The sequence below is a fragment of the Dendropsophus ebraccatus genome, chromosome 9, assembly GCF_027789765.1.
Source record: "Dendropsophus ebraccatus isolate aDenEbr1 chromosome 9, aDenEbr1.pat, whole genome shotgun sequence".
Classification (NCBI taxonomy): domain Eukaryota; kingdom Metazoa; phylum Chordata; class Amphibia; order Anura; family Hylidae; genus Dendropsophus; species Dendropsophus ebraccatus.
Genome location: NC_091462.1, coordinates 60,169,096 through 60,196,024, shown reverse-complemented (window position 1 = coordinate 60,196,024; position 26,929 = coordinate 60,169,096). Strand labels below are relative to the sequence as shown.

The 26,929-nt window shown below is 43.4% G+C and overlaps 2 protein-coding genes across 4 annotated transcripts in view; one reads left to right on the top strand and one right to left on the bottom strand.

Moving 5' to 3' along the window:
• Positions 1-26,929, top strand: part of C9H2orf80 (chromosome 9 C2orf80 homolog) — a 114,154-nt gene that overhangs the window by 12,030 nt on the left and 75,195 nt on the right. The gene's annotated exons all lie outside the window — the stretch shown is intronic.
• LOC138801056 (ferroportin-like) overlaps positions 1-26,929 on the bottom strand; it is a 56,218-nt gene that overhangs the window by 18,040 nt on the left and 11,249 nt on the right. For both annotated transcript variants that reach the window (XM_069983482.1, XM_069983483.1), the window contains exons 3-4: positions 21,417-21,576; positions 20,017-20,132 (exon numbers count right to left, since the gene is read on the bottom strand). In XM_069983482.1, the coding sequence (XP_069839583.1) occupies positions 20,017-20,132; positions 21,417-21,576 (276 nt within the window). The remainder of the gene's footprint in view (positions 1-20,016; positions 20,133-21,416; positions 21,577-26,929) is intronic.

Below are 26,929 nucleotides of genomic sequence, written 5' to 3'. Positions count from 1 at the left end.
TCATGTCAGGTCCTCATAGCAACCAAAACCAGGAGTGGACTGAAAACACAGAAAGGCTCTGTTCACATAATGTTGTAATTGAGTGGATGGCCGCCATATAACGGTAAATAACTTTCATTATTTCAATACAACAGCTGTTGTTTTAAAATAACAGCACATATTTGCCATTAAATGACGGCCATCCACTCAATTACAACATTATGTGAACAGAGCCTTTCTGTGTTTTCAATCCACTCCTTGTTTTGGTTGCTATACAGCCTCAAATATACGTAGTGTGAACATAGCCTTAGAGTGTATGAAGGAAGGGACACCCGAATCCAGCCCCCAGATGTCCCCCCCCATCCTCGGAGTTAGTGGGAAGATCGTTTGGGAACTGATCTTTCCACTGCTGGATAAAAGTCACCACCTGTACGGGGATAACTTTTATACCAGCACCCCCTTTTCCGGTCCCTCGCTGCCCGAGCTACAGTAGCTTGTGGCACGATCTGAAAATATCAGAAGTAGTAATAAAGCCCTAATATTTAGCAGCCATGGAGCGGACCCAGCGCTTCTGGATATGAGGGACCCCGTATCCCATCAGGGCAACATTTTCCAGGTGACGTCCCCCACACTGGAAAACAGAAGACCCCAGAAGAAGTGCAGAGTGTGGTGTAACAGGGGGATCAGGAAGGACACCATTTTTCAGTGTGACACCTGTCCTGATCGCTCCGGCCTCTGCACACTGGATCGCTTCAAGGCGTACCACACGTCATTGGGGTTCTATATTTTTAAAATTCTGTCCCTTATTCCTATTTCAGGGGTCACGTTGATCCGGGGATTATTTTGATTGCCATTATGGAGTCAGGAAGGAATTTTCGTCTGCCTCACAAGGGTTTTTTGCCTTCCTCTGGATCAACACAGGTTGAATTTGATGGACACTTGTCATTTTCAACCTTATAAACTAATAATTGGCCTAACATCCCCAAATAAATTAAAATTGTCCCTTTTCCCCAGCTAAATAGGTATGACCGCCATTCCCATTAGAGGATGCCATGATGCAATTACAAAGCCTCTGTGCTGCCAGGACAGTAGAAACCCCCCACAAGTGACCCCATTCTGGAAACTACACCCCATAAGGAATCTAACGAGGGGGGCAGCGGGGATATGGCCCCCTGGTGACGGACACATTTGGGACGTGAAAATGAAAAAATTGTATTTTTTATTTTCACGGCACATGTTCCACATATGTGCCCGTCACTAGTGGGGTCCATATGCTCACTGCACCCCTTGTTAGATTCCTTATGGGGTGTAGTTTCCAGAATGGGGTCACTTGTGGGGGGTTTCTACTGTCCTGGCAGCACAGGAGCTTTGTAATTGCGACATGGCCTCCATCCTCCATTCCAGCCTCTAAATGGCGCTCTGTCCTTTTGGTGGCTTGCCCTGTGCCCATATGACATATTATATCCACATGTGGGGTATTTTTGTACTCAGGGGAAATTACCCTACACGTTTTGTGTTCACTTTCTTTTTTAACCCCTTGTGGAAAAGGAAAAAAATCAAGGCTAGACCAACATTTAATGTAAAAAAGGTTTAATTTTTACACTAAATCATTGATCTTGTCTTGATTTTTTCATTTTCACAAGGGGTTAAAAGATAAAAAAACACTAAATGTGTAGAGCAATTTCCCCTGAGTACGGAAATACCCCACATGTGGACATAGAGCGCCATGTAAGTGCAGGGTAAGCCTCCAAAGGGAAGGTGCGCCAATTGGCTTTTGGAGGATGGATTTGGCTGGAATGGATTTCGAGGGGCCTTGTTGCATTTAAAAGGCCTCTGTGTTGCCAAGACAGTTGAACTCCCCCACAAGTGACCCCATTATGGAAACTACACCCCTCAGGGAATGTAACAAGGGGTGTAGTGGGCATATGGACCCCACTGGTGACGGGCAGAAATGTGGAACAATATGGCGTGAAAATGAAATATTACATTTTTTACACTATAATGTTGGTTTAGCCTTAAATTTTTCATTTTCACAAGAGTTAAAAGAGAAAAAAACACACAAAATGTGTAGAGCAATTTCCCCCGAGTCCGTAAATACTCCACATGTGGACATAAAGCGCCATGTGGGCGCAGGGCAAGCCTCCAAAGGGAAGGAGCGTAATTTGGATTTTGGAGGCTGGATGTGGCCAGAATGGATGATGAACGCCATGTCGCATTTACAGAGCCCTCGTGCTGCCAAAACACTGGAAACCCCCCACAAGTGACCCTATTCTGGACACAACACCCCTCAAGGAATCTAACAAGGGGTGCCGTGAGGATATGGACCCCTTGATGACGGCCACATTTGTGCCGTGAAAGTGAAAAAATGAAAATTTTCCCTTTCACGTCACATTGTTCCACATTTGTGCCCATCACCAGTGGGGTCCATATGCTCACTGCACCCCTTGTTAGATTCCTTGAGGGGTTTAGTTTCCAGAATCGGGTCACTTGTGGGGAGTTTCCAGTGTTTTGGCAGCACGAGGGCTCTAAAAATGTGACGTGGCCCTTGAAATCCATTCCAGTAAAATCCAGCTTGCAAAAGCCAATTGGCGCTCCTTCCCTTTGGAGGCTCGTCCTGCGCCCGCTTGGCACTTTATGTCCACATGTGGGGTATTTCTGTACTCGGGAGAAACTGCGCCACACGTTTGGTGTTTTTTTTTTCTTTTATCCCCTTGTAAAAATGAAAAATGAAGGCTACAACAACATTTTAGTGTAAAAAATAGAATTTTTCCTTTTTTACATCACATTGTTCTGAAAATCTGTGAAGCACCTGTGGGGTCCAGATGCTCACCGCACCCCTTGTTACATTCCATGAGGGGTGCAGTTTTCTAAATGGTGTCCCTTTAGTGGTGTTTTTTAGGTTTTGGCACCCCAGAGCCTCTGCCAACCTGAAGTGGTACGGTCAAAAATGACCAAATATAACGGCGGCGTTGAGATTCACTAGGCGCTCCCTTATATCTGAGGCTTGTGGTTGCGTCAAATAATGCAATAGGGCCACATATGGGGTATTTCTATAAACTGCAGAAACGGGGAAATCAATATTGGGGTGCATTTCTCTGCTAATAGGTTTATCAATTGGATTACAATAAAATCTCTGCACAGAAAATAAAAATTTTCTAATTTCTTACACACTTAGGGCCACATGTATCATCCGGCGGACGGATGATTTTTGGCGGAAAGTGCCGATTTGCGTATTATTTTATACGCAAATGGCCGATTTGCGAATAAAATAATCGCAAATCGGCACTTTCCGCCGAGTACGCCAGGGGGCGGAAAGGGGGCGGAAAGTAGGCGGGAAGTGGGCGGAACGGAGGGCGCGGACTCAGAGTCCGCGCGATTTATCATCCGTTCCGTCCAAATGTACGCCGAAAACCTACTCCAGTCCTCAGCTGGCGTAGGTTTTCGGTGGTGCGCACCGGCGCGCACAGGATTTATGTACAGGCAGTCCGCCTCTACATAAATCCCCGTACGGCCGGAGCTGCGGGGGCATTTTTAAGTCCGGCGTAAAAAACGCCGGACTTAATAAATGCCTCCCTCAGCTTTTATTTCTGTGACTCCCCTAAAGGGTTAAACTTTCTGGATGTGCTTTTGCAGAGTTTGGGGGGTGCAGTGTCTGAAATGGGATGCTATGTGGGGATTTCTAACATACAGTCCCCTCAAATACACTTAACCTGAACAGGTCCCTAAAAATATCTGATTTTGAAATTTTACTGAAAATTTGGAAAATTGCTGCTAATGTTTTAAGCTTTCTATTGTCTTAAAAAAAATGAAATATAGTTTAATAAAAGCTACCAACATAAAGTAGACATGTTGCTAATGCTATTTAATATATAATTTATGTGGCATAACCATTTTCTGTATAAGCAGAAAGGTTTCAAAGTTGGAAAGATGCATTTTTTCACAATTTTTCACGTTATTTTGGTGTTTTTCATAAAGATTCGTTATGGGTATCGACTCCATTTTACCAGAAATGTAAAGTATCCTATGTCACGAGAAAACAATCTCAGAATCGGCCGGATAGGTAAAAGCATCCCGAAGTTATTAATGAATAAAGTGACACAGGTCATATTCATAAAATTTGTCTCTGTCCTTAAAGCATAACTGTCATGTTTTTTTTAATTGCAGAAATCAGTAGTATAAGCGATTTTAAGAAACTCTGTAATAGGTTTCATCAGCCAAAAAAGCCTCCTTCTGTACTCAAGAAGCAATCTCCCAGCCTCCCCCCCTGACTTCTTATCTGTGCATTATCAGGCAAACACGTCTTCATTACAGAGAAGCCAGTGAAGACGGGCTCTGCTCTCTCCATTGTAAGCCTATGAAGGGGGGAGGGGCTGAGGGAGATGAGGGAGCAGGAAGAGGTGACATGAAGGTCAGCTGTTTGTAGACTCTCTGGGCACCTAAAACGCTAAATTCAGGTGTCAGAAAGGTCAGTGCTTATCTATGAACTTACTGAGAGAAGATTGCAGGGTGTTGTGCTTTGCAGAAATCCTCTGTGCTCAGTCACTCCTAACAGCCCCTCCCCTCTCCATAGCCACATAATGGAGACAGAAATCCTGCTTCATTTGATGTGAGGGGGGTGGCTGGGAGATTGCTTTTTCAGTACAGAAGGAAACTCTTTTAGTACATAAAACCTATTACAGAGTTTCTTAAAATCGCTTGTACTGTTGATATTTAATGTTTTCAGAAAAATGGCCCTGAAATGACAGTTACGCTTTAAGGCCATTTCAGGCTCTGTCCTTAAGGGGTTAAAGTGAACTCCAGCAATTTCATAATAAAATAAATTGCACAAAAAGCATATAGGTGCATTCACAGATTTCCACCGATTTGACACCTTTCCAACTTGTCTGCGCTGCTTGTTAGCCAAGATTCAAACTTTTAGAAATGATCCCAGTTTTACATCATGGTTTCCTGTCGGGAAACTAGCATGCATTGCATCTCAGAACCAACTGCCTCTGTCCTGTAGCATCTTCTCACCACTGGCTCAATCTGCTTCTGCTTTGTACACTAAACAAAGTATCTATCTATCTATTAGAGAAAGACATGGATCCGCAGCGGATTTGACTGCAAACTTGCAGTGTGAAATCCTCTGCGAATGCGGTACGTGCGAAGCTACCCATAGGTTAGATACATGGAATATAATTACAAACAAAGGACCACACCTTCGCTAGGAATGCAGATCCACTAACAAGGAACAGGTGGAGTGACCTTAAAGAGAACCAATCATGCCAATTATCAGTGTAATGCTGCATTTACACAGAACGATTATCGTTCGAATTTCCGCTGTAACGATCGCATTTGAGCGAAAATTGTTCCGTGTAAACACAGCAAACAATCAAGCGACGAGCGAAAAATCATTCATTTTGATCTTTCAACATGTTCACAAATCGTCGTTCATCGTTCCCTAAAAATTCGTAGATCTTTTCGTGTAAACAGTCTTTCAAAGATTCACCCTATGTAAAAGATGGGCTTAAGGGATCTTAAAAACGATCGCAATAACGATTTTTCTTACGAATTTTCTTACGATTTATTCATCTAAACGCTGCTCGTTATAAAAACCAAATCGTTGCTTCAAAATCGTTAAACGATCAATTGGGCGGATTATCGCTTCGTGTAAACCCAGCATAACACTTGCTAAAATGCTGCTTGGCTACCTATAGACCCTTATATGCCCACAAACAGAAAGATTTGAAATTAGAAGGGATTATGTATATTTTAGAACATAATGGGGGAGATTTATAAAACTGGTGTAAAGTAGAATTGTCTTAGTTACCCCTAGCAACCAATCAGATTCCACCTTTCATTTTTTAAAGAATCTGTGGGGAATGAAAAGTGGAATCTAATTGGTTGCTAGGGGCAACTAAAACAATTCTACTTTACACCTGTTTGATAAATCTCCCCCAATGTTTTTAAATTTTATGACAAACTTCTTATTCAGAAACGAGGAACCTTGATGGAGCTGTGTTTCACGCCAAGCTCTGCAAATTTATATATGGTAAAGTTCTATACAAGTTTGACAGGTTTTGTGGAATAAATCAATAATAACACATGCAGGCTTAATTTTACTTTTATCTGTTCTTATAACAATACTGAAAACTTAGACATTATTCTGTATATTGACGATAGTTTCATTCATACTAAAACTGTATTTAAGAAAGTGGACTGTAATAGTCTATTGGATTATAAGAGCTTCCATTACAAGAAATGGAAAACAATATTCCTTTTGGACAATTTAAGAGATTGAGACGTAATTTTTTTTTTTTATATATTTTATTTATCTTTATTTAATTTTCCAATAAAATTCAATACAACTTGTTTAACACTTCTCCATATTGGAGACAACTACAAACATTACATTTGATACACAAATCCAGAAGGGCAAAAAAAGCATCAAGTATATTCAACCCTTCTTAATAATGACCTTCCCACAATGATGACTATCTTAATTCTTACTTTATCAATATTCCAAGGATAAGTGAGTTAGTCTTTCTACTACATGTCCCGCTACCTAGAAAAAGAAAAACCATACCATCCCAAAAAAACCCCACCCCCCAACCCGCCCCAATCAAGTGGAAAAGGAAGGGGGAAAAAAAAACAACAACCCTATTGGTCCCAGTATTTCTCATATTTGTTAACACAATGTTCCCAGTTTTTTATACAAGGTGAGTTAGGCGCCAACCACTTTCTGGCTATCAACAGTCTTGCATAAAAAAGAAGTCTCGTGATTTTCCCTTTCACTTTACCATTTGCATTAATCCCTGATGTATCTCCCAGGATTGCCAAAGTCGGAGAAATATCCAGATGTACCCCAATTCTCTCAATTATTTTCCCAAATACTTGTTTCCAAAAGTTCTCCAGCTCCCCACATAACCATAGCATGTGAATCAACCCTGCATTTTCCTGACAGCATCTTGGACATTTGCTGTCATTCCTTCTTTTTATATGACAGAGAAAACTGGGAGTATAGTACAATCTTTGCAGTATGTTAAACTGCACGATGCGATGGTCCCCAGACCGTGAAACTTTCCGTATGTTACCATATATTTCCTGCCATCTCTCATCGCTAATTTCCCCCAGCTCCTCATTCCATTTCTGCCGACTTTTAATTCCTAGTGTATTAAAACTTATGAAATAGTTATATAGCCTTGAGATCTCTTTTTTCCTGAATGCCTGGTCCCTAAGTTGGTTAATCACAATCAACTCCCACCCCATCTTTACTGGCTAGTTGTAAAGCCCGTATTGCCTGTCTCACTTGACCGAACTCGAACCATGCACTACTCGGAAGATAATATTCTATTTTAATCTGTTCCCAACTTTTAACTATCTTACCTACACAGATATCTTTCACGTGCTGTATCCCTGCATTCCGAAGAACTTTTATAACCCCTAAGTTCTTTAACTCTTCTATGTTGCTATTCCCCCATAATGGAGCTAGTCCTAGAATGCCCCTGACTTCTATCTTTTTCTTTAACTCCTTCCACGTTCTCACCACTGTCCTGACCATTTCCCCTTGGCCCCACAGTTTCCCTTCAAGCCAACCTCCTTCTAGCAAGCCAAAAATATCCTCCTCCTCCAACCCTATCTTGCCCCTTAAGGCCTGAAAGAAACTATCTTTCTTATGCTTGCCCAACCAGTACACCTGTGATGCCAAAAAATAACTAGCCATGTCTGGAACTCTAAGACCACCTCTAGACAGTGGTAAACACATTCCCTCCAACTTCATTCTTACCCTCTTGCGTCCCCAAATCAATGCATTAAACAATGCTCTGATACGCTTGAAGTATTTACCTTCAACCCACACAGGAGCAGCCCCAAAAACATATAGCAGCTTCGGAAGCAGTACAGACTTTACTAAGGTTATTCTATCTGCCTTTGACAGTAGCAACCTTTGCCAGACACCCACCTTTTTTTCTAAAACTCCTATAGTTTCCTTGATGTTTAACACACTATATTCTCTAATATCCCTGGAAACCTTTACTCCTAAATATATAAACCAACTTCCCGCCTCTACTGTCCGCAGGGGAGGGAAAGATATGGATAACCCAGCATTCAAGGGAAGTAGTACTGACTTAGACCAATTAATTTTAATCCCTGAAAAGACGCCTGTCTCCTGTATTATCTTCATCACCCTCGGGACTGCTATCTGCGGATTCTCCAAGAACAACAACAAATCGTCCGCGTATAAGGAAATTCTGTCCCCTCCACCCCTCGCCCCAAAGCCCACTATCTTTGAGCTGGCCCTGATCATTATTGCTAGTGGTTCTATACTTAGGGCGAAGAGCAGAGGGGAGAGAGGACATCCCTGTCGCGTCCCCCGACCCAGATTGAAAGATTCAGATTGCATTCCATTAATACTCACCAGGGCCCTCACATTTGAGTACAAGAGTTTAACCTTCCCAATAAAGCCCTCACCTACCCCAAACCGTCTCATCACCTCCCATAGGTAGTCCCACTCCACCCTGTCAAAGGCCTTCACCGTGTCCAATGACAGGATGGAGTGGGAACCACCCTTCTCCGCCAGTTCCATATTACAGAACACCCTCCTTATGTTATGTTTTGCCATTCTTCCTGGTATAAACCCAGTTTGATCTTCATTTATTATTTCACCGATTATCTTCCCTAATCTCACAGCCAGGACTTTTGCATACAATTTGGCGTCAACATTAATTAACGATATGGGTCTGAAAGACTCTACTTCACTAAGATCCTTCCCTGGCTTTGGTAACAATATTATAACAGCTTCTTCCATAGTTCTGGGGAGTTTATTTCTCACTTCTGCCTCAACAATAACCTTATGTAAACTAGGAATAAGGACGTCTCTGTGTAATCTAAAAATTTCGTAGGGTAAGCCATCCCTCCCTGGGGCAGAGTTCCCTGAAATGGAGTCTAGTGCCATATTAAGTTCCTCTAAACTAATCGGGCCGTCTAGTTGTTTCCTCTGCTCCTCACTAATCGTCGGAAATTGCACCCTATCCAGGAAAGCTTGCATCTCATCTATAGATTTAGTAGACTCAGATGTATATAATTCTGCATAGTACCTTTTAAACTCTTCAAGGATCTCTACTTCGTTATTAATGCACTTACCATCCCTCCCTTTCACCACTTTGATCATTCTTTTTTCCTGCTGATTCTTTATCAGAGCCATCAACCCCCTATTTGGTTGACCCGAACCCACATACCTCTTCTTAAACTCTACTTGATTATGTGCCTTTTCTATTAAATACTGTTCTAACTCCGCTTGTCTCTTTTTTAATCTATTCTCCAATTCTTGTGTTGGTGTATTTTTATACTCTTCCTCTAACAATGTGACATTACCCTTTAATTTCTCTTCTTTTTGTCTGAAAGTTTTTTTCATACCTCCGATAACCCCGTAATACTTACCCCTGATAACCGTTTTCATTGCGTCCCACACCATGTGTATATCTACTGAGTGTTCATTAATATCCCATATTTCTCTAATTTCTTTTTTTAATTTCTCCTTATCCCCCACTAATTTAACCCAGTGAGCATTAATATTCATCCCCTTAATCCCTCTGTGTTTCTGTATGTGCAATTCTACAAGAGTGGGCGAATGATCTGAAAGGGCCCTATTTAAATATCGTATATTTTTTATCCTCGGAGCAATAAGGTCATTCCCAATTACTAAATCTATTCTTGACATAGACTTCGACGATTTATTCCAGCAGGAATAAGCCCTTTTGTCTGGGTTCTTCTCTCTCCATACATCGTGTAACCCTAATTCTCCTAAGAGAGTCGCCAAGGATGTCCTACCTGACCCTGCAACTTGTCTCCCCCCTGCCCTTAACCTATCCAGATGTTCATCTAACACTTCATTAAAGTCCCCAGTGACCAGCACCGGGCACTCTACTTTCCCTTTGCAGAATTGATAGAAGGTCTCTAACAAACCCTTTCCCCTAGGTAGATTGTATATACAAGCAAGAATATAAGGCGTATTACAAATCTTAACATATAAAAACACAAATCTCCCCTCATCATCTATTCTCTTTTCAATAAGGTGCCAGTCTATACTCCGGTGTACCAAAACTGAAACTCCTCTTGCATAATTCGAGTAGAAGGAGTGGTACTGGTTTGCCCACCATCTCCTACCCAAAATATCACCTCTATCTTTCACCATATGGGTTTCTATCAAGCATATCACACCGGGAAGAAATTCTTTTACATAATTCAATACAGCCAGTCTCTTAACACGATCTGCAAGGCCCCTAACATTCCAAGTCAAGACATTAAAACTCATCTTTTACCCCAAAAAAAAACAAAAAAAAAAAAACACCCAGACCAACAAAAGATTTGAGATCCCCCCCCCTCCACTTGCCCTCCCCCCATCCCTCCCCCCCCCCAACCCCGCCACCCCCCCTTCCCACCAACCCCCCCAGCCCCCACCCCCCCAACCCCACTCCCCCAGACAGCCCATATAATTTCATGGGCCTCTATACTTGAGCCTTAAACTCCCCAGCCCCCAGCGGACTATATTGGAGCAGCAGAAAAAAATAAATAAATAAATAAAAAAATAAAAAAAATAAATAAATAAATTAAAAAAAAATAAAGAATAAATATAATTATTTAGTACATCAGAAGCCCCTAGATTCCATCCATGAGGCCGCCTCCTCCGAGCTCTCAAAAAACCATGATTTCTCTTCAAAAATCACCTTTAGTTTTGCTGGAAACAGTAGGGAATACCTTAAACCCTTCCCCTGGAGTCTTTTTTTTACTTGAACAAACGACATTCTCCTTTTTGGGTGTCCAAAGCGTAGTCTGGAAAAAGAAAAATCTTAGCATTGTTGTAAAGAATTTCTCTCTTTTCCCGTCCCTTTCTTAAAATTTGGTCCCTGTCCTGGTAGCACATCAATTTCACTATTATGGATCTTGGTCGACTGCCGGGAGGAGGCGCTCTCACAGGCACTCTATGGGCCCTCTCCACAAAAAAGAAGGGGGAGAAGTCTGCTTTACCAAAAGTATCCACCAACCATTGATGCACAAACTTAGGGCCCTATTCCAGCGGACGATTATCGTTCAGATTATCGTTAAATCGTTCGAATCTGAACGATAATCGTTTGGTTGAAATGCAGTTAACGATTAACGACTGAACGAGAAATCGTTGATCACTTTATAAGACCTGGACCTATTTTTATTGTTGCTCGTTCGCAAAACGTTCGCAAATCGTTCGCATTGAATAAGACATCTTTCGGTCGTTCGCAATAGATACGAACGCAGTAGCGAATAAATAGCGAAGAGAAACGATCGCAATTACGATCATAAGTAACGATTATCGTTCCATGGAAATGACTGAACGTTTTGAGGTCTTTCGCAATAGCGGTCGTTTGAGATCGTTAACGATTATGCAAACGATAATCGTCCGGTGGAATAGGGCCCTTAACCATATCCCTCCCTTCAACCCCTTCCGGCATCCCCACTATCCTTATATTACACCTTCTAGCACGGTCTTCCATTTCAGTGACCTTAGATTTAAGATTGCGATTCTCCTGTTCTATGTTCTCAAGGCAGCTTTTAACCACTTTAATTTCGTCCTCCAAAGTACTTATTCTAGCTTCCGCCTCCCCAAATCTTTCCTTAAATTTAATGATGTCCTCACGAATGAAAGATACTTCTGCCCCTACTGAACCCACCTGCAATGCAACATCAGAGATTGATTTATCACATTTATGTATTCAGGCCCGCTCCTGCCATGAGGCAGACTGAGGCTTCAGCCTCAGGCGGCAGCTCCTGTGTTCCTGCAGGGGGCGGCACAATCTTCTCTGCCACTGTCATTTTAGTGAAGTTTAACTTCACTAAAATGACAGCAGACCCCTATCAGTGCTGAGTGCCTGGCCGCCCCCTGCCGCCCTCCCCAGGAACTGCCGGGCTACGTCTCTCTGATGTGTGACGTCACCTGGCAGTCTTCCTGAAGATTGGGTAGGAGCCTGCACAGCCGGCCACAGCGGCTCCACATGCTGATCCCTCCTCCTCCCCAGTAGTAGTGAGTATAACAACGAGGGAAAGGGGGGAGGCTGGTGGCTGAGGGTCATGATTGTTTGTAAGGGGGAAGGGGGAGGGTCTGGAGGGGGGGTCCCGACAATTGGGGGTGGGGGAGCAGGTCTCAGACCCAGGAGGGAGCCATGTGCCAGGTCTGTAGCTCTGGGATTACAACTGTGTGGTGCACTGTGTGGATGTGTGAGCTACAGGCAGTGCAGTGTGCTTATAGGAGAGTGTGCACACTGAAGAAAGCACATAATCCGTCTTTGTGACAACAGACTGATAACTGCAGCAAACACAAGATTCGGCTCCTCCAGCAAGTTGTATCCTGTCAGTGTGTGCTCCCCCTCCTCCTGCCTGTGCTGGACTCCAGCCTCTTCATTACTATAGTGTACAGACTGGGGCATAGTGCTGGAGGTGGTGGTATATACTGTATATGTACACTGGGGCATAGTGCTGGAGGTGGTGGTATATACTGTATATGTACACTGGGGCATAGTGCTGGAGGTGGTGGTATATAGCAGCACATGTGATATATACTGTATATGTACAGACTGGGGCATAGTGCTGGAGGTGGTGGTATATACTGTATATGTACACTGGGGCATAGTGCTGGAGGTGGTGGTATATAGCAGCACATGTGATATATACTGTATATGTACACTGGGGCATAGTGCTGGAGGTGGTGGTATATACTGTATATGTACACTGGGGCATAGTGCTGGAGGTGGTGGTATATAGCAGCACATGTGATATATACTGTATATGTACACTGGGGCATAGTGCTGGGGGTGGTGGTATATACTGTATATGTACACTGGGGCATAGTGCTGGAGGTGGTAGTATATAGCAGCACATGTGATATATACTGTATATGTACACTGGGGCATAGTGCTGGAGGTGGTGGTATATAGCAGCACATGTGATATATACTGTATATGTACACTGGGGCATAGTGCTGGAGGTGGTGGTATATACTGTATATGTACACTGGGGCATAGTGCTGGAGGTGGTAGTATATAGCAGCACATGTGATATATACTGTATATGTACACTGGGGCATAGTGCTGGAGGTGGTGGTATATACTGTATATGTACACTGGGGCATAGTGCTGGAGGTGGTGGTATATAGCAGCACATGTGATATATACTGTATATGTACACTGGGGCATAGTGCTGGAGGTGGTGGTATATACTGTATATGTACACTGGGGCACAGTGCTGGAGGTGGTAGTATATAGCAGCACATGTGATATATACTGTATATGTACTCTGGGGCATAGTGCTGGAGGTGGTGGTATATAGCAGCACATGTGATATATACTGTATATGTACACTGGGGCATAGTGCTGGAGGTGGTGGTATATAGCAGCACATGTGATATATACTGTATATGTACACTGGGGCATAGTGCTGGAGAAGGTGGTATATAGCAGCACATGTGATATATACTGTATATGTACAGACTGGGGCATAGTGTACATGTATATCCACTTGTGCTGCTATATATCACCTGAGAAGCTGAGGTGTGTATGATGAGGTCCTGCAGCAGCTGAGGTGTGTATGATGAGGTTCTGCAGCAGCTGAGGTGTGTATGATGAGGTTCTGCAGCAGCTGAGGTGTAGTATGAGGTCCTGCAGCAGATTGGGTGTAGTATGAGGTCCTGCAGCAGATTGGGTGTAGTACGAGGTCCTGCAGCAGATTGGGTGTAGTATGATGTTCTGCAGCAGCTGAGGTGTATTATGATGTTCTGCCGCAGATGGGGTGTATGATGAGGTTCTGCAGACCATCATAATACACAATGTGAAAATAATTAATTTACCAATAGTACACAATTGATGAATTGATGGGGGGGGGGGGGGGGCGCCATTTATTTTTTTTGCCTCAGGCAGCAGAAAAGCTAGAAACGGCCCTGTATGTATTGCTGCTAGCACTTCCGCCAGCCAACCTGGTTGCTCTGAGGACCCTCTTTCGCTTACTAAGGATTCTCTCCTAGCCTCTGAGGGGGGGGCAGCATTTGCTTTCCCTCCACTTTTCCCTTTATTTCCTGTACCTGGGGAGCAAAAGATTTTTTCCATTTTACCAGCTGCTTTTCCATTTTTTGATGCCATTTCTCAATATCCGCACTTAAGCAGCGATAATACACTTAATCAGAACACCCCCTCTTACATATAATGTATTTCCAGCAAACCCCAAAAAAACAAAAAAAAACAAAACACAAATGCTCAGAGGACAGCAGGACACCCGGCCTTTGTCATACTCATTGCACCGGTCAGTTATTTTGTCTTGCTGTTTAATATCACAGTGTACCAGATCAGTCACTGAATAACCACGTTTCCTTCTTATCTCAGTACCGTGAGCACTGAAATTAATCCTGAGCTGCCCAACTTGTGCACTGCACGGTTAATAAGGGTAGCACAGGTAATATACTCCCAGAGCTCACTCTTCTCTCACAAGAGAGCTCTGGTAGTAGTCATTAAATGTCCAGCACTTACAGTAATCAGTTAGTAGAGATAGAACAATTGATATGCACCTAAAGCTGGATTATCCTGCAGAAGATATCCCACACAGATCACTTCTCTCACAAGTGATCTCTGGTAGTGGTCATTAAAAGTCCAGCACTAACAGCACTCAGTTAGTAAAGGTAGATCAGTTAATAATATGCACCTAAAGCTGGATTATCCTGCAGCATGTATCCAGACAGATCACTTCTCTCACAAGTGATCTATGGTAGTGGTCATAAAGTGTCCAGCACTTACAGCACTCAGTTAGTAGAGATAAATCAGTTAATATGCACCTGAAGCTGGATTGTCCTGCAACAAATATCCCACACGGATCACTTCTCTCACCAGTGATCTCTGGTAGTGGTCATAAAATATCCAGCACTAACAGCACTCAGTTAGTAGAGATGGATCAATTACTATGCACCTGAAGCTGGAATGTCCTGCAACAAATATCCCACACGGATCACTTCTCTCACCAGTGATCTCTGATAGTGGTCATAAAACATCCAGCACCCACATAGATCGACCAGTAGAGATAGAACAGTTAGTATACACCAGAAGCTGGAATGACCTGCAGTAAATATCCCAAACAAAACATTTCTCTCACAATTGATCTCTAGTATTAGACATGCACTGCTCAGCTTATACAGTACTCAATAAGTAAGGTTAGTGCAGTTAGAATGCGTCTATAAATGGGTTATCAGGCGATTAATTTCTCACCCGGATCACTTCTCTCACGATTGATCCTCTCCTGGTTACCTTCTTGCTGCTCAGGTTGCTCAACATCAGCTACCTCTTTCCACGTCAGTAGCTTTCACCTCCGTCCTCTGAACCGCGCGCTGACAGCCCTCTCACAGCTATCAACACCGGCACCCCAGCCACGTGGATCGAATCACCAAGGCTCCCAGGGTGCCCCTCACCGCCTCTCCCTCCGACCAGCCAGTTCACATGCGTGAGCCTCCACACCGCACAGGTGCGTTTTCCTCCTGCCCGGCTGGGCGTCTACCAGGCCGTTAGCCCTCTCACTGCCACCAGCCCAGTCGGCCCAGCCACGCTGCTTGTTGTGTCTCTCCCGCTGTGCAGGATCCGGAGGCCAATTGCTTCCACCGCACCTCTCAGCTGGCATACGCCGTATCTCGCCGAGCGCCGCGTCACGTGGCTTCTCCTCCACACTCACTGATTACAGCAGTCGCTTAGCGTCCGGCCCAGTCCGCAGCCTGAGCTCCACCATCTCCACCGATCAAGCACGGGTAAACAGCAAGTATTTCGCCTGGATCACCTTCAAGCTGCCCGGGCAGACATTACATTAAACCCGGGGGCTTCAGTACCTAGTCATCCGCTGGGGCTCTGGGGAGGAAGCCGACCTTAGTCACGCCTCATGCTCCTCCCACCACCTCAGATTGAGACGTAATTGTTCCAATCATTTAGATTTTATCAGCCAGAGTAAATGAATGAGATAACGTTTTAAAGAAAAAACTATCCTGAAAGCGTCATTTAGGGTACAAACACACTTGGCGTATCCGAAGCGAGTTGCTTCGACGTCCCGCTCGGCCAATCAGTGTGCTGCCCAGTGCGCTGAGCCTCTGAGGATCCTCCCCACCTCTCCACCCTCCTCTTCATTAGGAATGCTCCAGGCAGATAGCCTCCTATTCCTCATCTGTGTGAACACTGAACATGGGCTGGATCGTTAAGGCACCTGTGCAATGTTCAGACAGGACTAAATGTTCCAGTGACATTCCTAATGATGAAGATGTGAAGAGGGAGGGGAGGAGGGAAGGAGGGGTGGTGCAAAGTTAGGGCACAGATACTCCCAAGCCACGGCCGTTGGGCACGGGGCTGCAAGTTTAAAAGTTGTTTTTTTAGGGCAATAACTGCATCACCTGCCAAACAGACCCCAGGAGAGATCTTGGATTAAAAGCAGCTATCCAAAGGTACAAGTGGTTTGGGGGGTCAGATTGTGGGTACAGAGTCGCTTTAAATCCTCGGACCTAATGTCAACTCTCACTCACAAAAAATACCCCTTCCTCCCCAGTTACATAACAGGTTAGAGGATCTCACTATACTATATATGGTGAGTAGGAGGCGCCCCCTATAGAAGAGGCCCAATATGAGGAGCAGCCTAATTAATTACTAGACAAAATACTAAGTGAAGTGCTACAGTGCAATTCTGACCTGGTGGAGGTAAGCAAAGTGTCCCTAATCCGGGATGACTTGAATAAAATGCAGGACATTGAAAGGACTCTCCCACAGAGAGGGGAGCTTTAAACCAATGTAAACAGAAAATAATGCACTCTTCTTCTTCCTTCCGCTCCAGGAAGCCCAATACATGTATATTTACTCTCTTGGAGGGATCTTCAAAGTCCACCATTCTACCACGAGTCTCACAGTTAGTCTTAAGAAATTTTATCTCAGAAGACAATTCTTTAAGCAGAGTTTGCATTACTGGGAGAGCCCTTTCAGTGTCCTACATTCTGCCTTTAATATTATTCAAGCCATCCTGAATTAGGGACACAATCTGGGTTCTTATCTCCACCAGGCTAGAATTGCATTGTTGCATTGTATTGTTGCACTTTACTATGGGGAATTTGGTAATAGATTTTTCTGAGATTCAGAGCGCTTTCATTGAGTATTATACACATTTATATACACCCCCAACAAACCTGTCCCCTAATCAGATTAAACAATTTTTAGAATCTTTAGAGTAGCTCAGAGTAGATCCATTTTCAAGGGAAGAATTCCTACAGGCCCTGAGTTCACTTCCTAATGGATCTGCACCTGGACCAGATGGGATCCCCTTCGAAATCTCTCAAAAAATATTTGGAGGTATTATAGATAATAGAGGCTTTTTAATGTCAGAAGCCTCTATCATCATATTGCCAAATAAAAAAAAATTGTTAGATATGGGCTCCTATAGACCACTTTTTTCCTCTTGAATTTGGATGCTAAGTTAATTGTTCACCGACTTAAAGCCGAATTATACATGTCCAGCCAGGGGCATTTAAGGCCCTATCACACCAGCAGATATTCTGACAGATTTTTTTTTTGAGCCAAAGCCAGGAATGGACTATAAATAGAGAACAAGTAATAAAGGAAAGCCTAAGAGTTCTCCTGTTTTCAGATCCATTCCTGGTTTGGCTTAAAAAAATCTGTCAGATAATCTGTTGGTGTAATAGGGCCCTTAGAGAGGGGTCATGCCGTGGCTATTAGTGGGTGTGGGCTAATTGCCTTGCCTGGCTAATTAACAATTTAAATGCTTCACCAAAGTGAAAAATTGCTGAGTTTTGGTCACATCAAAACCGTAAAAATTGTGATTAAAAGTGATTAAAAAGTTGAATATATGCAAGCAGGCTACCGACAGAAAGTAAAGATCATGGCATAAAAAATGACACCTCACACAGCCCTATAGACCAAAAAATAACAGTGGATGGTAACACAGCAATTTTAAACACATTTAGTTTTTTTAAAAAGTTACAAATTTTTTTAAAATAGTGAAATAAAATATAATGTACATAAGTTGCCTATTGTTGTAGACGTACTGACTTCATTAACATAGATAACATGCCAGTTTTATCACAAGGTGAACACCGTAAACACAAAACCCTCCAAAATGAAAATAAATTACTTTTTTTTTTTTTAATTTCACAGCGAATATGTTTTTTTTCCAAACTTGCAGCATATTTTTATGGAATAATTAGGTCTGTCATTGCAAAGTAAAATTGGAATCGCAAAAAATAAGGAATCATGTGGGTCTGTAGGTGAAAAACTGCAAGTGCTATGGCCTTTTAAAAATGAGGAAGAAAAAACGAAAGTGCAAAAATGAAACTTGGCCTGGTTATTAAAGGGTTAAAAACATCCAATGAGAGCGACAACCCACTCAGACAATCAGTGACTGACAGACAGGACAGCGCCATGGCCAGTGATTGGCTGAGCAGGCTGTCACTCTTGTCTGGAGAGTCACAAAAACAAAAATGGATCAACAGCACTCAAATCCTATGCAAGTTGTCTAAGGGCACAGATTTAATCCCGACTGTGGATCCCAGTCGGTCAGACAAACAGTGGTAGAAAAAGATGGTGGATGACAGCGTCCAATGCGGGTAAAACTTATCTTTATTCCTCCATATCAATTAGGCCATGCAGAATGTTATAGGTGCAGTACATTTGCCTGTCCTTACCCGGAGCAGTGTATTTGCACATACAGTATAGGGTGCTCTCATTTTGTTGGGAATCGTAAGTGCTGCCCCCTTAAGGTTGGGCATTTAATTTAGGAAAGGGTATCATCTTTGCACAAAAATTACTTTTTATTCATTCAATTCATTCAGCATTTTTGTACTTTAGTGTTTTTTGCCCTTGTGTCGTATACCGTGCAAGATCAGGAATGTGATCATTTCATAATTTGGGCGTTTTAAATTGCTGCAGTATGTTAAAAACCTCTCTCAAAAAAATTGTAAGATTTGGGCATGACCACCACGTGCAGTTGTGTAGCTTTATGGAAACATCCACGGCAACATAAGTTTGAGTGGTGTGGAGTCATATGTGCCAACCTGCTAGGGGTTAAGTATCACCTCATCTGGATTTTTCTCATGAGTTCTGTGTTGATAATACATTTGGAAAGTTTATGGGGGAGATTTATCAAAGGGTGTAAAATTTAGACTGGTGCAAACTGCTCACAGCAACCAATCACAGCTCCTCTTTCCTTTCAGCACTGCCTAAAGCTGAGCTGTTATTGGTTGCTGTGGGTAGTTTGCACCAGTCTAAATTTTACACTCTTTGATAAATCTCCCCCTATGTGTCCAAGTAAAAGCCAGGTTCCACTGTTCTTTATCAAAAGTTACTCTTTCATTTATTTGTAATCCCCAAAGGGGTCTTCAATGAGCAATACTATGACCTATGTACTGCATTGACCATTCTTATCTACATTCAGTTGCCAAGTCTGGGCAGCGCCAGGAACCAGAAGAAGACCCGGGCTTTGAGAAGAACTGATCGGCTTTCCATTATCCCATGTGGGGAGCGAATCCCCCCCCCCCTGGTTGGGGTCCAGACCATTAATGGTGTGTTCACACCTACAGGATCTGCAGCTGATTTTCTGCAGCAGATTTCATTTAAATAACTGAACACAGCATCAAATCTGCTGTTCACACCTACAGGATCTGCAGCAGATTTGATGCTGTGTTCAGTTATTTAAATTAGATCTGCTGCAGAAAATCAGCTGCAGATCCTGTAGGTGTGAACGCACCATTAGGGTATAAACCCACACACCGTATAAGCAGCGTATTTACTGCTGCGATACGCAGCAAATACGCAGCAAACACGCAGCAAATACGCAGCAGATTAGATCTAAATAACTGAACACAGCATCAAATCTGTACCAACAAATCTGCTGCGTATTTGCTGCGTATTTGTTGCGTATCTGCTGTGTATACGGTGTGTGGGTTTGTACCCTTAGGAAGGATTTTACAAGCCATTTAAATGCAGCTGACAGCTATAGAATGTTAATGTCAGTACTAACCAAGAGCCATCCTTGATACATTGATAGAAGTTCGGTCTTGTACAAGAAAACCACCATCAGGATTATTCCACAAATTATAACAGAAACATTTTGCACAACTAAGGACATCTGTGCCACTGTACATAAAAAAAAGTAAAGTACATCAAGGTCTCAACATATTATAAATCATTTATACACTACTATATCAGTTATCTGAAAGGACAAAAAATAACCAATTTAAGGGAGTAGAGAGGAATTAGTAATGGCATTGTCTTACTCTTCATCACCCCAAAACTACTTGTAAATAAAAAAAATTCCGCATAGGATAGTAACTTATTCCTTGTTTGTACTTGGAAGAGTAAACAAAGTCAGTGTATTTCATTTGCTTCTGTAAACACTAGTTTAAAATCTTCAATCTTCAGTCACTGACTGGCTGAGCGAGCAATCGATAAGCCGGGCCGTGACGTACCAAATGCTGGCTGAAGGTGACTCCCAACCCGGGAGAGACCCTGGAGCAGTGCTATGAAGGACTGGTAAGTATACTTTATTTATTATGTTTATTAGGTTGAAAGACAATGATCAACCAATGATCGTTTCTTTGCTTGATCGTTGTCTTTATTACACAAATTGATAATCTGCCACATCTGTACAGATGGCCACTTATTGTCTTGTCGCTAGAAGATCAAGTGAGAATGCTTTGCATTTAACCCCCCGAGGGCCAGATTGTTCAGTCAGGGTTACGTTTAATTTAACCCCCTGGGGGCCAGACGGTAAGGGGTTATCTGTACAGATTGTAATGAGCAGAACATCTGTCAAAATGATGCGTTTTCTGCTCTTGCCTTTTTTTGTGTCTCTGTGTTGGTTTTCAGATATCTGTATCCTGAGAATTACAACTAATTTGTTGGACTACATTTATGACAAGCAGACTTTTACTTTTAATAATGGACATGGTAATGAGGGGTGTGGAGGTGCTTTCTTTCAACCACATTTTTTTTGGGTAGGGAGGGAGAAATTATACTTACCGTCCCTGGTGCTGGTCTTCAATCTTCAACAGACTTGCACAGACTGCTTGATGTGCCAGGTATGCTCTGACAGTGTCAGTGCTCAACCAATTAGCGTCCGAAGCAGGACTGGCCCGTAGGGGTTAACAGAGGCCAGGCTGGACAATTTGGCCGCCAGGAGCTTAAGTGGACCCCTTAAGTTGCTCCGTCTGGCCCCCAGGAGAGGTTAAGTGGGGTTGCATAGCAGATCCACTTAATCTCTTGGTTACCAGTCTGTTCAGTTTGGCCCCCAAGGGTTAAATGTTAGTATAACCTCCCTTCTGTCTAGAAAGGGAACAATACTAAATACTCAAGCCTCCTATTGATTTCAGCATTAAAAAATATTTTTGTACTCGCCCATCAATAATAAAAGTACATTACCTTTTAGTCGTGGGTTTTTATCAACCCAGTTTCCAATAATAGCTCCAAGGAGAAGGACAGAGCCTGCAACCACAAGTCCATATACAGCAGTGAGAAGTAAACTGTTTCCATATAGTTCTACCAAGAACACAGAGACAGCAAAGTGCCACATACGATCTCCCTGTAAAACACAAAAGAAATAATAATCAAAACTTTTTTTTTTTTATGTTTAGGGGTATTCACATCTTAACTAGACAACCTTGCAGGGCTTGTAAAGTTAAATATTTCTTTTTTTAGATAGATTCACTTAGCAAATTTGCCTCCTTCTCCTAACATGCTTCTCTTTCCCTCCCATTGTTGATGTTAAAGGCCATGTTCACACAACGTATATTTTCATAAAAGTAACGGCCGTGTTTAATATAAAAATATACGTTACCTTGCCGTCTATGGAATCCTGGCCGGAGTGTATACACAAAGTATACGCTCTAGCCTGGATCTCTAGCAGCGCCGTAGGAAATCTCTAGAAGCGCCATAGGAAACACGGACGTGGAATGCATGTAACGGACTTCTCCCCCTGCCCGGGCAGCATCTGTGATAAGATGCTGAAAGCGGGGAACTGGGAACTGTACAATTATGTGCCGCACTATAATGACAGAGCCGTACGGCTGATTCATTACAGCATGGCGCATATCTGTACAGTTCCCCGCTCCCAGCATCTTATCACAGATGCTGCCTTTTACTCTATGCAATTTGTTGGCCGCAAGGGAGCGCAAACAAGCACCGATCAGCGGGTTTTATGCTCATTTACACAGCACAACAAATCAAGAGGCTCAGGCTGCATGAAAGATCCGCAGCCCGGAAAAATAACAGTTTAAAGATCACAAGCAGCAGTTTCTACTTACATCCATGCTGATTCAATCGTGCACATCTCCTGCAGTCCTCTAGTAGCAACGCTCCTGGCCAATAATCAGCCTGTGTAAGAGGCCCTTAAGCTTGCTATATTATATGTTGGAAACCACCTCTGCTGACTGGTGAGATCATCCTGGCTGTCAATAAACTTGTGGCATAAATCGTGGCCTACAAATACTTTTATGTTTCCTTGCATTATGGCAATGTATTGCTAAAGAAAGCAGACTAAGGGTGCCTTCACACGTTGAAAACCACAGGGGATTTCACATAGGACAGTTAGTGACTGCGACGGGGCCGTGCACTGAGCAGGACTTACGGGAGTCGGGAGCCCCAGAAGCAAGCCAGAGTACGGCAGGTAAAGGATGTACGAGGTCGCTGTGGGTTAAGGGGGGTGATGTTTACATACTCGCAGTGGAATGAAAATCCCACTAGGAGTATGTAACCCCATTCAAAATGACAGTGGCGAGAATCCCAGCGGATTTTGCTGTGGAGCTCTCAGCGTGAAATCCGTTTTGATTTGCTACGTGTGAAAGCACCCTTAAGTTGGAAATTCAGTTTTTCTTATCTTGCTAAATAAATTAAGTGGTTTGTGGAAGAAGCTGACGTGTTTGTATGAACTGTTACCAAGTTAACCCCCCCACAAGATGTATAGATAATGGGGAGCATTTATCAAGGCATGCGTACAAATCTAAGCCCGTCTAACATAAAGCCCTGGCCCAATGCACGCTGGATATCTTGAAGTTGCATGACTTTCAGTAAATCAGATAAATCGGAGGCTGTCATCCGGCATTCACAGATCTCTACGCCGCACACACTCTCCCTTTCCTCCTTGTCCTGGGGACGCCGGTGCCCACATGGCCAGGCCTGGTGCCTATTGCTCTTAGGCCCCCTGGGGAGCCTCACCATTCCACTATCCTGCTCTCCCCTGTCCCAGCCAGCCCTAAAGATGCGGGGTTGCGCACACGCTTGCTGTCACAGATTTAAAGGGCCACTGCGTCCCTAATTGGTTAGAGCACGTATCCCCTGCCCTATAAATAAAGCACCTGTCCTGAAATTCCCTGTTGGAGCCTCTGCATGTTTCCCATTAGCATGTTGTCCCAGCTCTCCTTTGATTTCTGCTGCCTGTGACTCCTGCCTTTCCTGGTTCCAGCTAAGGTTTCTGCCTGTGTCTGCTATTCCGGTCCTATCTTGCCTTGAGGGGGGCTGGGGGGTACAGGGTGACACCAGTCTGGGATGGAGGGAGACACACAAGAGTGTCCAGTGTCTATTTAGGGGTGTGGTCTGGTTGTACATTATTATATACTTAACCCCTTAATAACTGCCCTCCCAAAATATATCACATTTATATAAACCTAACCTACTATCTGCAGAGGTAGGGAACCTTGGCTCTCCAGCTGTTGCAAAACTACAACTCCCATCATACATGGACAGTCAAAGCTAAAACTTTGGCTGTCCAGACATGATGGTAGTTGTAGTTCTGCATGAATTTTCCCTTTTTTTGAAGAAAAGTAGAGGTCCAGGTTATACAAGAAAGTGAAACAAAAAGAAAATACAATATAGGCTTAAGGCACTGTCACTTGTTGGAAGTTCAGCCATTACCCCCACTTGGTCCTGAACCCTTTACCGTCTGAGCCGTTTCTCATGCTGACCATATGTTCCAAAGTACAATTAAATTTAACTATTTGTTTAGTTCAGTATACTTGGTAAGATATCAGATTTCCAGTTTTGAGCAAGTTTCGTCCTGGAGACTGTTAGGATATGATACATTATTGTTCTGTCTACATTTGGAATATCTTCTAATCCCAGAGAGAGCAAAACTAAACAAGGGGACCATTGTGTAGCATAACCAATCATGTCTTTTATTAGTGATTTAACCATATTCCAGAAGGGTATAAGTTTATCACATGTCCACCATATATGTAACAGGGTTCCAACACTGGTTTGGCAATGCCAGCAGTTAGAAGAAGAGCCCGGAAACATTTTTGACAGTCTATATGGGGTAAAGTACCATCTGTAAGTCAATTTTCGGGATGCCTCCAGATGGCCTGCACACTTGGAAAGTGCGTTAGGAACTTTAAATGAGTCAACCCATTGTTCATGTGAATAATGATGTCCCAACTCACTTTCCCATTTTTTCACAAAGGGTAATGGAGTAGGGGAAATATCTGAAATGGCTCGGTATGCATGTGATATACACTTGGATAGTTTTTTAGTATTGTAAAAGTATTGTTCAAACAGTGATAATGGGGATCTAGGGGTAATCTGTAAAGTGCTTGCAAAATGGCAAATTTGCAAATACTTGGAGGGCAGTTTATTAGTACTGGCAATGTGGGAAAATTGTACAGCTGTCCCAGCGTAGTAATTCCTGAGTCAATCCAACTGCGAAAATCTGTATTAGGGATCCACAATTGTATTACCTCTAGGGGTACTGCATGGAACCTAAGTGGCAGTAGCTTCATACCTGACGTGACCACACGCCAATTGGTCAGAGCAGCCTTTATTGTAGGAAAGCTTGTGTGAAGTGTTTTTCAATATTGACCCAATGCTTGGAAGTGTCGCCCACCCACCATTGTTTAGTTTGATCTAACAAGGTGGCTTGATGATAACACCTCACAGAAGGACAACCCAAATCTCCTTTTGCAAACGGTAAACACATTATAGATGCTTTCACCCTTGCTCTCTGCCCCTTCCATATAAAGGTATGTAAAAATTTTTGTAACCTGTTAAGTAATTTGTGTGGAAAAAGCAACATCATTTTGGATGCAGCAATGTGCCCTACCAAAGAAATAGGGAGTTTAGAGTATAATTCTACACCTTTGGCAAATATTTGCTATCAGGGTGGTGCTATTATGAGTTATGATATGTTTAAGGGGGTAAGTAAGAGTGATTCCTATGGGATCTTGCCATCTGTCCACTTAAAGGGGTATCGAGATTGTAGGTCTAACTGTACCAGGTGGGGAATGCCCATGTTTAATATAAGAGATTTGGAGGCGTTAAAGTGACACTTTGTGAATTCTGACATCTCTACACATGTGTAGAGGGTAAATTTAGCGTTTTTCATACCTTTTTTTATATAATACGTCATGGTGCTTGCTCAAGTAAAAAGTGATCTTTTATCAACTGCAGACTGTGTTCAGCGGGCGGGGCCTCGCAGCAATAGCGCCACTTATGCCCGCCCACCACACCACCATTGGCCCCTTTAGACCTTTAGGCCAGCCTGTTCCAATGGCCGACGAGGGGGCGGGGCCAATGGTGGTGCAGTGGGCGGGGCTAAGTGGGGCTAATGTCGCGAGGCCCCGCCCACCTGCAAAAAGGAGGTGACAGCGTCACTTTAACCTTGTTATAGCTGATCGCTCCAAAGTCTTGTAGGATTGTGTTCACCGCCTGTAAGGTTGTCACTGGTGATGCTAAGCAAAGTATCACATTGTCCAATTCGGTGATCTGTCCCTCCCACTTTTATGCCCGTGATAACTGGGGAATTTCTTATGAGGTGGGCCAGGGGTTCCATAATCGTAGTGAAAATTAGTGGCGACAACGGGCACCCTTGACAGGTGCCGTTGGTAATAATGAATTCATCAGACACTGTGCCCAACGTGAACACTCGTGTCAAAGGCACAGTATACAATGCCATTACTGCAGATAGAAAATTGCCATGTATGCCAAAAGAACTCATGACCTGTTCCAAGAAGCCCCAGTGCACTCTGTCGAACGCCTTCTCTGCATCCAAAGTAAGGAGCAGAGAAGGCGTTCGACGAGCTTCTGCAACCGCTATGATGTCTGTGAACCTACAGGTGCCATCCAGGGTCTGCCTCCCTTTTGTAAATCTTACTTAGGGTGGATGCAGCAATGTGCCCTACCAAAGAAAAAAGGGAGTTTAGAGTATAATTCTACATCTTTGGAAATATTTGCTATCAGGGTGGTGCTATTATGAGTTATGATATGTTTAAGGGGGTAAGTAAGAGTGATTCCTATGGGATCTTGCCATCTGTCCACTTAAAGGGGTATCGAGATTGTAGGTCTAACTGTACCAGGTGGGGAATGCCCATGTTTAATATAAGAGATAACCTTGTTATAGCTGATCGCTCCAAAGTCTTGTAGGATTGTGTTCACCGCCTGTAAGGATGTCACTGGTGATGCTAAGCAAAGTATCACATTGTCCAACTCGGTGATCTGTCCCTCCCACTGTTATGCACTCTGTCGAACGCCTTCTCTGCATCCAAAGTAAGGAGCAGAGAAGGCGTTCAACGAGCTTCTGCAACCGCTATGATGTCTGTGAACCTACAGGTGCCATCCAGGGTCTGCCTCCCTTTTGTAAATCCTACTTAGGGTGGATGCAGCAATGTACTTAGGGTGGTATTACACGGGCCGATGGGGGCCCGATAATACCTGTAAATGAGCGCCGACCTGCTAGATCGGCACTTGTTTACTGGGTCTATTACACAGGACGATAATCGTTTAACAAGGGCTGCAGGGACATCGTCCCCGATGTCCTTGCAGCCTTTGTTTAAACTGTATACATACAGGAATACATACCTATCCAGGTTGCGTGGCTCCTCTTTCTCTTTCTCCCTGGGTCCCGCACGCTCCAGCTTCACAGCGGCTTGTCTCAGCTGACAGGCCGCTCA